This window comes from Brassica napus, chromosome A10 (assembly GCF_020379485.1).
Source record: "Brassica napus cultivar Da-Ae chromosome A10, Da-Ae, whole genome shotgun sequence".
Lineage (NCBI taxonomy): Eukaryota > Viridiplantae > Streptophyta > Magnoliopsida > Brassicales > Brassicaceae > Brassica > Brassica napus.
The window spans coordinates 18805662-18817770 of NC_063443.1; the positions used below are offsets into that span (position 1 = coordinate 18805662).

The 12109-nt window shown below is 35.3% G+C and overlaps 3 protein-coding genes across 7 annotated transcripts; 2 read left to right on the forward strand and 1 right to left on the reverse strand.

Annotated features, from left to right (window-relative positions):
* Window positions 1-930: 930 nt before the first annotated feature.
* On the reverse strand, window positions 931-2750 carry LOC106372510 (uncharacterized protein SYNPCC7002_A1590). Its single transcript, XM_013812733.3, has 6 exons — window positions 2332-2750; window positions 2067-2257; window positions 1929-1974; window positions 1730-1812; window positions 1545-1661; window positions 931-1191 (listed from the first exon to the last, which is right to left on the reverse strand). Exons 1-6 carry the CDS (start codon window positions 2582-2584, stop codon window positions 1120-1122), a joined length of 762 nt encoding a protein of 253 aa, XP_013668187.1. The 5' UTR covers window positions 2585-2750; the 3' UTR covers window positions 931-1119.
* Window positions 2751-3479: 729 nt separating this feature from the next.
* Window positions 3480-7335, forward strand: LOC106372511 (protein BTR1). 5 transcript variants are annotated; one of them, XM_013812734.2, is made up of 8 exons: window positions 3480-3712; window positions 3843-3932; window positions 4455-4693; window positions 4802-4908; window positions 5321-5514; window positions 5931-6067; window positions 6684-6841; window positions 6935-7335. In XM_013812734.2, exons 2-8 carry the CDS (start codon window positions 3848-3850, stop codon window positions 7029-7031), a joined length of 1017 nt encoding a protein of 338 aa, XP_013668188.1. In that variant the 5' UTR covers window positions 3480-3712; window positions 3843-3847; the 3' UTR covers window positions 7032-7335. The 5 variants fall into 5 exon arrangements, with proteins under 5 accessions (XP_013668188.1, XP_013668190.1, XP_013668189.1 ...); XM_013812736.2 differs by having other exon boundaries at window positions 5994-6067; XM_013812735.3 differs by having other exon boundaries at window positions 3506-3712; window positions 3821-3932.
* Window positions 7336-7742: 407 nt separating this feature from the next.
* LOC125579015 (osteocalcin 2-like) lies at window positions 7743-9819 on the forward strand. The gene is made up of 4 exons (XM_048742203.1): window positions 7743-7822; window positions 7922-8098; window positions 9009-9088; window positions 9590-9819. The coding sequence occupies exons 1-4, from the start codon at window positions 7743-7745 to the stop codon at window positions 9817-9819; spliced, it is 567 nt and encodes a 188-aa protein (XP_048598160.1).
* Window positions 9820-12109: the final 2290 nt, after the last annotated feature.

The window sequence follows — 12109 nt, forward strand, 5'->3', positions numbered from 1 at the left end:
ATTATGAGGTAACTAAATACAATAGAAGAACATTTGAATCAATGTTATAAAACATATGTAATATTTGGAGTTTTAATTTGATACATAGAAGTGAAACGTCAAAAATTTGCAAAGTAAACAAGAGAAAAATTCCAAAAAAATTTAAAGTATATATATATATATATCAAACACAATCTTTATTGTTTCCCCGTTATGTGAATGTATTCTTTTGTCTTGTAACAATGTGGTTAACATTATTTGCTTGATTTTGTCTTGAAAAGAGAGAGGAGACGTTTGATTTGGCACTACCTAGGATATATGGCTGTCGTTGTAGGAGGATAAATGAGAGAAGATTTCTCTCTCAATTGCTTACAACATTTGCTTGCTTTTCACTCATACTAAATATATAGTTTAGTATATCCCATATGATCCGAGTCGCATAAGTTGGATATTGTGCAACTTTGCGTCTAATTCTCTGCTGAGAGGCATGTGTTTTGATTTAACATTTTATATCTGCTTGCTATTTATTCTCCTTTAAAAAAAATTGTTTTCTATTTTGGAAATAGATTCATATACTAATTAATGTTTGTAAAAATTCATCACAATTATTATTTGTTATTGTATTTTTTACCAAGCAAATCCTATATACATTTTAATGTTATATCAATGTTTGCTTTACTTTTAGAATAATTTATTTTGGTGAAAATAATTGATAAATCATTGCCGAATTTCGTCAGTAGATAAACTTTTGTGTGTATATTTTTGGGTGGTAATGTGTACAATCAAACAAAATCTGTTCAGAAACTGTCCTGGCTCATCCAAATTTCCAATAACCGGCTCAATTTTAACCGGCCTTACCAACATTCGAAACAGGTTTTTTGGTACAAATCCAGACCCGGTTAAGAAACTCCTGGTTAGATTAACATGAAACATTGACAGTGACACACACAGTGGAACAAACAAAACAAACAAGCATTTCTTCTATAGAGAAGGTTTAAGAGTTATTCCAGAGAATACAAATTCATTTGTCGTCGTATTACCCAAATAAAACATTTTAAAATGATAGAGAATTTGCTAAACTCCAGTCTCCAGGAGGCATAAGTTCTCTGAACCAGGTAAGGTAGATCTTTTGCTTTACTATCAGATCTCGCCGGTCCCAAGAGGTTGCCTTGAAGTGTCTCCAGAAGCCCATGCTTGATAGTCTTTCGAGAGCTGAAGAACGAGCATAAGAGCATGTCAAGATAATCCTGGGAAGATATTTCAGGAAATGGAACGTGTATATATACATATTTGCATAAAGGCGGATCACATAATTACAAGAATCATAATCTTTCTTGTTCCATTTTCTACCCTGAGTTAGAATCAGATTTAACATTCGCGTTAAGGTTGATTAACCTGCTTGAGCATCAGCATGCCAGTTTTACAGAAGCTAAAAGAGGAATACATGATGATCATGCAGCTTTAAAACATAGTGGACATAGATAAACCAGGATAGTTCAAGGGACCAACATTGATGCAGAATAAGCGATTAAAAGGTAATAACACAGACATGTTTCCCTGCATACCTGAGACAAGAATCTTGGTAGCATGAGTCTAAGAATCTGGTCCAAAACTTGTGTCCCCGTCGCTTCTATTGCTCCCACAGGGAAGACTCTAAATGCAAAAGGAATCTCGATATTGACCTACCATTGCCATTCAACTCAGAAACACCACAACAATGCAATGATCAACTAAGCAAAAAAAAAAGCACCTCAATGACTGCATCTGAAGTAATCTGTTGCTCTAATGACCCCTCCTGAGTCCCATCACATGATACCCGGTTCACCATAGAAGCTGCATAACTAGAAAATAACAAACGTTAAGCCCCCATACAACAATCACCAATTCAACAGAACTAATCACTTCCATACGAAAGTAGCTTTCGAATCATATAATGGATATATGCTTACCATCAAATTTATCATTTTGAGCAACAACAACAGGAGATCCCTCAAGCTATATATCACAAGACAATTACAAAAAAAAAAAAACATCACAATCTTGTCACAAATTTTTCTATTTGATTCATTCCAAGAAACGGAGATAACCTTGCAGGATAAGAGCTTGATGCAGCAGCCGTTAGGCTGCTCTTCGACCCTGACGAGCAGCACAGGGCAGACTTCGAAGTTGAAGAACTTGAAGGTGTAAACATAGCATCTGAACGTGTTATCATCAACTCTCTCAATCCTCTCCGCATCTAGCACCGAGTACTGACTCGCAGGTAAGCTCATATACTCAACTGCAAAAGAAAGCAAATCCGAAATCAAAACAATCCGTTCCAGATTCAGAGTTTCAGATCAAGCGAGTATTTACTCAGAGGTCGCTGGAGCTGGCGAACGGAGACGGATTGTTTCTGACGAGCGACGAATCGAGCTTTGGGGGCGGAGCTCGAGGAGACGCGATTAGGAGTAGAAGAAGAAGAGGTGAGCGAAGGTTTAGGTGGCTCGTCGAATGATGATGAGCAGGTGATGGTGAAGGAGAGAGATCGATTCCTCGGGTTTCGATTCGTCTTCTTCGCTGAGAATGATAAGGAGGTAAGTTTAAGAGTAGCTGAGCTTAACGCCATAGCTGAAACGACGGCGTTTTTGAGGATGAGGGATTGTTTAACGACTAACGGCTTTTATCAGCTTAAACAGAGAAGCCAAGGAGAGAGTATGGTGATAAGATTATGCGACGACTGAGATCGGGAGGTGGCACCACCATCACCACCAGCTTTCCATGGCGTATTTTAGCCTGCTGAGGTTATCTCACTCTGGTTAAAATACGCTGAATACTGAAGCCAAGCCCAGTACGAGCCCGTTAAATAAATATATAATATAGTTTTATTGGGCCAACTGAAGAGCCCGGCATGCATCCAACAATATAACAATTAACAACTGAATATTTTTACACAAATCTTAAGTATGTTAAATAGGAAGTAACTAAAACACTAAAAGTATAATGTAACTTGGTCTTCTCCAAATGTTAATTTTAGTTTATGTGGCCAAGAAATTATGATCTTATATATTGAAGATCTAACCAATGAATTTGAATAGTCGTGAGATAACACACAGGTTGCCACTTCCCAATCCCATCATAGTAGGACTAAATCCAAAATCACATTATAATTAATATTTTAATATTTTCACTTCATTAATCAGCCGATCCAAATCATAAACATGCATTACCATTAATGGCATCTAACTATCTATTATTGTATTTTGTCAACTTTGCTGCACAATTCATGTTTTCTTGTGTTAAAAGTCTTCTGCTGTACAATTCAAGGGTCGTACAATTCTAAAATGTATGTATTATTGCGTGTAAATAGCCACACAACAAACTATGAAAATAAATAACTATTATTTTAAAAATATTTTGCTGTGTGTTTTCTAAACATTTATTCAGAAGCTAATTTGCCGATAGGTTTTGAGTTATTAACAAATTAAGGCGAGTTGTTGTTAATTAATTAAAATAAAGAGAGATAGAGAGGAGGCGGTCAATAATAATATTAAAAATAATAAAATAATGGAATAAGCAAAAGCCTAGTGGATAGATAGAGCAGAGCCACCTTCCTTCACTTCACAAACCGCTCGGCGACAAAGACGACCAAGCCGAGGAACCCATCCGACAGACACACATCGAAGACTTTAAACTCTCCTCTCAGATTCAGAAACCACAAGCTTGAACGGAGAAGATTCGAATTGTGCGAGGACAGGTAATTTTTTTGAATTCTCTCTATCTCTCAATCTCAGATTTCGAACGAAGGAGTCCTATCTCTTCCTCTCTAATTCGTTTTGTTCGTTATATTGGTAATGTGGATTAGTTGATTCGGTTATCTTCTGCAGCGGCAATGGACTCCACCGACTCGTACGCGGCAGCTTCCCCTGAAGAGCTTACCAAGAGATCCCCTGAACCTCATGATGATTCGGAAGCTGGTATCTCCCTTCCCTTCCGATCTGATTTGATTATTTTGTTGTGGTGAACAAAGATAATACATTTTCGTGGGATCGTAATTCGAACGTTTGAGCATATTGTCACCTTCGTGAATCGGATCCGTTTAATCGTTAATGGATATTTTCTGTGAGGATAGATTTCATTTTCGAGCATGGTTAAATTACACTGCTCAGAATGGTAACAGATTGAGCCGTGCGGGACAAACAGTACGGCTGCCATAATTAAAAACATATAAATATATAGTATATGTAGAGGGTTTTGTTACTGTTAACACTGGATCCTGTATAACATTCGGAGCCTTACTTTTTAGTTCAGTCATTAAAGAAAATCTTGTTAATTTATTTAGAATGTGAAGAGTGATACGTAGGAAAAAAAGCATTTGATCGAGGTTGTATGTGTTTTTGTAAAGATTTTATTTTTCAAATTTCAACTCATCCTTTAGCTCAATACTGATGAGGATGCATTCTCTTTGTCTAACTAATGGCTTTTTCGTCCTTTTTCAGACTCTGCTGAGAAGCCAACACACATTCGGTTTCTTGTATCCAATGCGGCGGCTGGTTCAGTCATTGGGAAAGGAGGCTCGACCATCACTGAGTTTCAGGCTAAGTCAGGTGCTCGGATCCAGCTCTCACGTAACCAAGAGTTTTTCCCTGGGACGACTGATAGAATCATCATGATTTCGGGATCGACTAAAGAAGTTGTCAGTGGACTGGAACTTATCCTTGAAAAATTGCACAGTGAGGTAATCTTTCGAGTTCCTTTTGACTAATTTGTATTTCATGTCACAGCTATGTTTAACTAATGTATATCTATTATGATTTTTTTTTTACTTCTCTATTTGTTTGTTTAGCTTCATGCTGAAGAGGGTAGTGATGTTGAGCCTAGGAGAAGACTAAGACTTGTGGTTCCTAACAGTTCTTGTGGAGGCATTATTGGAAAAGGAGGAGCCACCATCAAGTAAGTTTTTGTTCTCAATTCTATGAGGTTGTCTGAGACTGAGAGCTTCCAAGGCCTGTTTCACTTAACAACATATACTGTAGTACACTAAACCACCAACTAACATCTATAACATATCTTGTCATGTTCGTGTTTTTTTTTCTGTGTTAAAACTTTCTCTGATTCATTTTAAGAGAGCAAGTATTTTCTCCGAATGCATGCATATACAAGTCGAGACCCTATAGCAGGTGTAAAGGGGTTTCTGAATATTAGAAATGACTCAGTTTGAAATGTTAGTGTAAGTCTGGGGTATCTAATTTCTCTGAAGTTCTAGAATATGCCGTTGTATTTGTTTTAGTCTTAGTTTTGGGGATACCGACTTCAGTAGTACTGCTGTCACCAAACGTTAAAGACATTTCTTCTTTTGAGACAGGTCCTTCATTGAGGAGTCTAAAGCTGGGATTAAGATATCCCCTCTGGATAATACCTACTATGGGTTGAGTGATAGGCTAGTGACATTATCTGGAACCTTCGAGGAGCAGATGCGGGCAATTGATTTAATTTTGGCTAAGCTTACCGAGGACGATCATTACTCCCAGAATATACATTCCCCATACTCGTATGCAGGTATTTCAACTCAGTACTACCTTAGTTAGTTTTATTTTCCTCATTGAAGCTTCTTTTGTTATCGTGTTCTGTATGTCTTTGATTGCATAGCATTTATTCATTTGGGAAAGCAATGGAGTAGATGGTTAGATCATTTCCGGACTATTCTTTGAATCTGCTGTAAATGATTTTGTTATGATAAAGACTGTTTATCACCAGGCAAGTTCATGTGGCCAATCCTAGTGGGTTTATTAGACAATATAATTTCTTTGTTATATGCTTAATACTGTTAGATTGTCAGATGTAAACTAAGGTATTAATGGGTTTAGTATCTTTCATCTCACATGAGATTTCTTTCTGTTTAGATGGTTATGCATGATGCTTGTCTGTAGTTAAGCTTATTTCTCTTGTAAGTTCCTTTTAAATCGGCATTTTAGGTCTTTCCTACTCTGGTTTTCATGGTCATCCATATGCGTATGTGCTTCCTTCTGTTGCAACAGCGGGATACAATTCGGCTAACTACGCACCCAACTACGCACACAACGGTTCTGGAGGAAAGTATCAAAACCACAAGGTTAGTCTCTTTGCACCATCTTCCACCCCATTTATGCATAGATATGAACAAATCTCGCTGCTACTGCCATGGATAGTGTGTTGTATTAGTTTGCATATACATGAATGAATAGTATGATGTATAAATTAATACTGCTATGCATATACATACATATATATATATATATGTGTGTGTGAAATTATATTGTCCATGTTACTTATGTAAATGCATATGTGTAAAAATCTCTGTCGGTGATACTATTATGGATTGGATGGATCATTTCCTATCTACAAACTTTAGGTTTATACCAATGTGAGATCTTCATCTCATATTTTGCTAAGAAGTAGGCCCATTAAAGAAAGTGTTGTTGTTTTTAGTGAAGCAATTACTAGAATAGGAGAATTTCATATCTATCATGTCTGAGCTATCCAGGGTAAGATGTTTCTTACCATTCGTAAGAGCATCTCGTTTAGTCTCCGGTAGAGACATAATCAAGCTATACTAACTAGCTTATCAACCCGAGAGTACTAGACATACTATAGCATATATGGTGGCGTCTGGTTTTAAAACACTCACAGATGGTTTCTTTCGGTTTTTACCATTTCTTAAGCTGTGTTTTTTTTAATATATATTCCAGGAAGAAGCTAGTACCACGGTGACAATTGGTGTGTCGGATGAGCATATAGGATTGGTCCTTGGCCGTGGAGGAAGAAACATCATGGAGATCACTCAGATGACCGGTGCCCGAATTAAAATATCAGACCGAGGTGATTTCATGTCTGGAACCACTGATAGGTAAAGTTAAACATTATTGGAGAGTTATAACGGAACAGTGTGTTATATATACCTCTCTTGTCTAAACCTTGTGAAATGGCAAAAAAATGACAGGAAAGTGAGTATAACAGGATCACAGAGAGCAATCCAACAAGCTGAGACGATGATAAAACAGAAGGTTGATTCAGCCTCGGAGAGAGCCAACGAATAGAACCGATAAAGAGTATCCCCATCTTGGTTCCGTTCCTATCTCTGGTCTGTGTTTATTTATTGGCTGAGGCTAAAAAGCTTTTCAGATGGGGATCTCAAATCATCTTTGAGTGAGGCAGAGACTTCTCTCAGGGACCTGTGTTTCTTTCTTTCGTTTTGTGTTTATGTCCTGAAGCAGATTTGGAGCTAGAAGTACTATTCTCATTTGTTTTCTTTAGTAACTTAATTTCAATTTGTTGAAGTTTTGTTTCCCTTGAGTTCTTTCTGTCGTAACAATTTTACAATAAACCAACCATTACATTACATTTGCTTTCGTTCAGTTATACTGTATTTCAACCTCATTTCTTTTATCAGCTAGTAGTCTTTAATTAGCCCAACACTTTCTTCTTTTTGGATCAAATGCTCTAGTGACCCACATGGTTTTGAAAAATTCTCTCGTGACCCAACCATAATTTCTATTAATATTACATTAAAATTTAAATACAAAAGAGGTACAAATAACAAAAAAACCAAAAGACATCAACTTATTTACGACCCGCGCCATTACTATCCTACCCGACTTTTAACCCGACCCAACCCTGACTGAAAACCTAACCAAATAGACAAAGCCTCCATCTACGAAAGACAACTCCTCTACTTTCTCCACACCTTCACGATCAGAACTCTGTCTCTATTTCAATCGGACTTCTCGATTTATCTCTCTGTCACGAAGATGCCACCTACAATCAGAGGAACTAATAACAAAAAGGAATCTCCACCGCCGAAGAAGAACATCGAACCAGCAAAGAAGAAGTGAGATAGGCCATCTCTGGTAGAAGAACACGGAGGAGACGATGGTGGTTTGACATCTCAACCCAGTAAGCGGCTGTGGCGGAACCATAACCCTAAAAGTCTGCGACGCAATCCGGGTGCTTCTCCTACTCCGGCGGACCCTTCTCCGGCGGACCCTACTCCGGCTGCTTCTCCTACTCAGTCTGACAGTGAGTCAACACAGTCAGAAGAGGCGGCGGGGTCACAAGTACCTCCAACGGCGAACACACAAGACCCTCCGGTTACACCTCTTTCCAGGTCTTCCACTAGGAGGGGGACACCTTCTTCGGAACGAAGAAACTAGGTCGAATCACGGGGACGCTCGCACATCTCAAGAACATAATGCTACACATGTAAAAATAAACTTGAATTCAGTTTTTGTAATATGATACAACTAGGATATATATTGTATATAGTTATTCTAGTAGATTTAGTTGTACTTACGAAAAGTGTGCCTACTACAACTAAAATAAGTTTAACTAGTATTACTAATACAACTATGAAATATAAAATTTTGTAACTGGTACAACTACTTAAAGTGTAACTCTAAGTAGAACATGTCAATCGTGTATTACTCATATTTCTAATACTACTGGAATATGTAAAACATGTATCACTTGTACAACTAGTATTATTTGTACAATTAAATGATAACTAGTATTATTTGTACAACTGTTATATGTATAACTTATATTACTCATACAACTACGACAAATTTAACTATAACTGTAAAACTTCTTTTACTCGTACAATTACTATTTATCTAACTAATAATAATTGTACAACTGTTATATGTATAACTTGTAGAACATATGTAATTATTATAAGTTGTATACTTTTTTTGTGTATTACTTGTATATCGTACAACTATAACATATATAGCTATAAGTAGAACATATCTAACTAATATAACTTGTACAACTGCTCTATGTATTTTTTGTATAACTCGTACAACTATAAGCTATTTTAGTATAATACTTGCAATACTCGTACAACTACAACTCTAATAGAACTTGTAATACTCGTATTAATAGTATAACTTGCATATATATAACTTGTGTTACTCGTACAACTAGCACTTGTGTAATAAGTATAACTTGTATTAATAGTAAAACTCCTTAGTTTTCCAATTATATTAATGTTATATTTTTTTGTGCTTGGTGAGCAGATGGCTGGAGGAGCAATCAAACCACACATGTTTTACTTCCAACTGGTCGAGTACGGGAAGCCCTATAAGCTCTCCTCAAGGTGTCATCAACATCATTTCATTAAGTTGATTAAAGATTCCGATGCATCTGAAAAGAAGTGGTTTCACAGGCTCCCATAGTTCAACACAATGTTCTAAAAATCGTTAGGCGGTAACTAGGCGCTTTATAGAGGACTAGCGACTAGGCGGATTATTCGGAGCTTAGGCGTTAACAAATTATTGATTTGTTTTATATATTTTATACATTTATGTGACATATTTTAATTTTTAAGTTTAATTATAAAATTATTGTGATGAATTATCAAAATTAAATATACAAACATAAGAAAGTAGACAAATTTATAGATTTGTAATAATATTATTGTTTAATTTAACATATATAGACAATTTATATCGATTTTAACCGATTTAAAACAGTTTAAACCAATTTAATCATATAAATCAAAAATTGGATTTGAAAAAAATCGTTTCGGATAGGACCGAGTTGCCGCCTAGGCGCTGCCTAGAGCGATTTTTAAAACCTTGGTTCAACATCTGAAAAGAAGGCGAGAATGAGCTCGAGAATGATGGCGAGAATGATCCTGAGCAGATGGAAAAGGTTGACACTAATAAAAAGGCCACAAAGGAGGGTGAGAACGAGCTTGAAGTTATGGCAGCAAATGCCGAGAAGGTTAAGAAGGAAGCTACAGAGGAAGTGAATAAAGATGTTGAAGATTCACCGGAGGATGGAGAGGCCTTGACAAGGCCGAAGAGGTTGGCAAAGCCTAACTAGTATAACCAGGTTAGGTATGGCCAAATTACTCTGCCTAGTACAACTGGTACAACTTGACAAAGGAAGGTACAACCATCACGTTTAGAATGTGCAGTACATTTAAAACATGATAAACAACTAAAACATGATAAACGAAATAACATGTAGTTGTACGAGTATTCTAGTTGTACAATCGTATATAGAGTTGTACCAGATTTTGAGTTGTACAACTTTGTACATAGTTGTATTTTGGTTGAAAATTTGAAAATTTTAGTTGTGCCACATATTAAATATATATACTTCAGTTGTACATCTCTCATTTACTTAAATACATATGCGCACATGCAATTATATCATTAATTTTCTTATAATATATTTAGTGTATGTTTTTAAAAAATATAGTGAACAAACTAGTAAACAAACCCTTAAAGTATAAGCTAGATCTTGGAAACTTATACCATTGTGTAATAATTGCAAAAACAAATTCGGTAAAATTTCAAATAAATAGGATGGACCATTCCAAAGACCTTCCAACTTGTCTAGTCTATTGTTATTTTCCTATGAAAAGCCATATAAAACTAATAAAACTGAAACATGCAGTAGTATTACAACAATAATAGTACAACTGGTTCGACTACATTAGTAGTATTATTAATATTTTACTGTGGCAATGATTTTATATATGATTTTCTATAGGCATTACACACAATTGGAAAATATTTTAATGTTATCAAAAGAAATATATTTACTTGAAGAAAATGAAAGCCTAAAAGACACAAAATTAAAAGAAAAGTAGATTAATACGATCAGTATAAATAGTACAACTAGTATAACTACGATAACAAATGTATAATTGGTTTAACCGGTATAACTACGTTCTTTTAATATATATACGTAGTTGTACCAAATTTTGGGTTGAGGAAATTTGTATATAATTGTATTTTGGCAGTGAAATTGAAAAAGTTAGTTATACCAAATAAAAAGTAAATATACCCTAGTTGTACTACTACTATATGTTTACCTATATGATATCACATATAATCGAATCATTAATTTTGTTAAAATACATTCGTTGTATATTTTTCAAAAAATATAGTGGACAAACAAGTAAACAAACCTTTAACGTATAAGGTGAAAAATGGAAACTTATGAAATAATGTAATAATTGTCAAAAAATATTAAAAACTTAAAATAGTTAGGATATACCATTATAAACACACCAATTTGGTCAGTTTATTGTTTTTTTTTCATATGGAAAATCAAATAAAAATTTAAAATTTCTATAATGAAAAAGTTAAACCAGTATTACTAGTATTACATGTCTGGTATATACTATGAAGTTGTACTAATTAAACCAGTATATGTTTAGTTATATGAATTGTACCAGTTTACCATCTTCTATAACCCACTCCTTAGTAATTTCATGATTTTTTATTATGCAGTTATTTTTAGCTTATTTTAATCATTTTAAATTGTATTTAGGTGTATATATATTGTATTTATTTGTCCATTTGTAGCTAACATGGTTTAAAGTGCATAATTGAAAAGTTCAATCTGAAAACAGAAAAAAAATCTTGTCAATTAGAAAGCTTGGGACTAAAATGAAGAGAAATAAAACATTTGAGGACCAAAACACAAATAATGAAAAGTTGGTTTCCCCCACCAGATTCGATTGAATCGCTCATCCATGGTTGATTGAGATCTGCTCAATCCATCGTCATCTATGATTGACTGAATTCAAAGCTTGTCGGAGTCGGCGGTGAGGGTCTAAGGTCACGGCGATGATGGCGACTTAGTGGAGTTGGTGGAACTTGCTTACGTGTTATAGAACACAACGTTGGTGGAGGTTGAAGCAATAGACCATCATGCAATTGAAGTTTGAAAAGGAGAAGATGGTCGCGACTCACAGAGAACACTGGAGACACTGCATGCTGCCGTCAAGTCGATGACCGGAGACGTCGCGTGCTGCCGGAGAAGATATGAACAGAAGTCGGCGAAGTTGAAAGGAACCAATTTCTTTTTTTTTCTTTTAATTTTGTTTTAATTAATTGTTGGAAAGATAAAAAAAATAAAACAAAAAGAATAAATTCATTAAAGGTAAATTGGATATTTCATTTAAAGAGGATCATGAAAAATAATGTGGGTTATGATAGAATAGCCCATAAGGGTTATGTCTCATCTAAGAATAATGTCCCTTCTTTTTAAGTTACAAATCTATTTTGAAAATCTTGAAGGGTTCACTGTGGCTGCATACTGAAAATCTATATTATAATAATATACTTTATTTTTTCCTAAGAGTGTCACGTCGGCA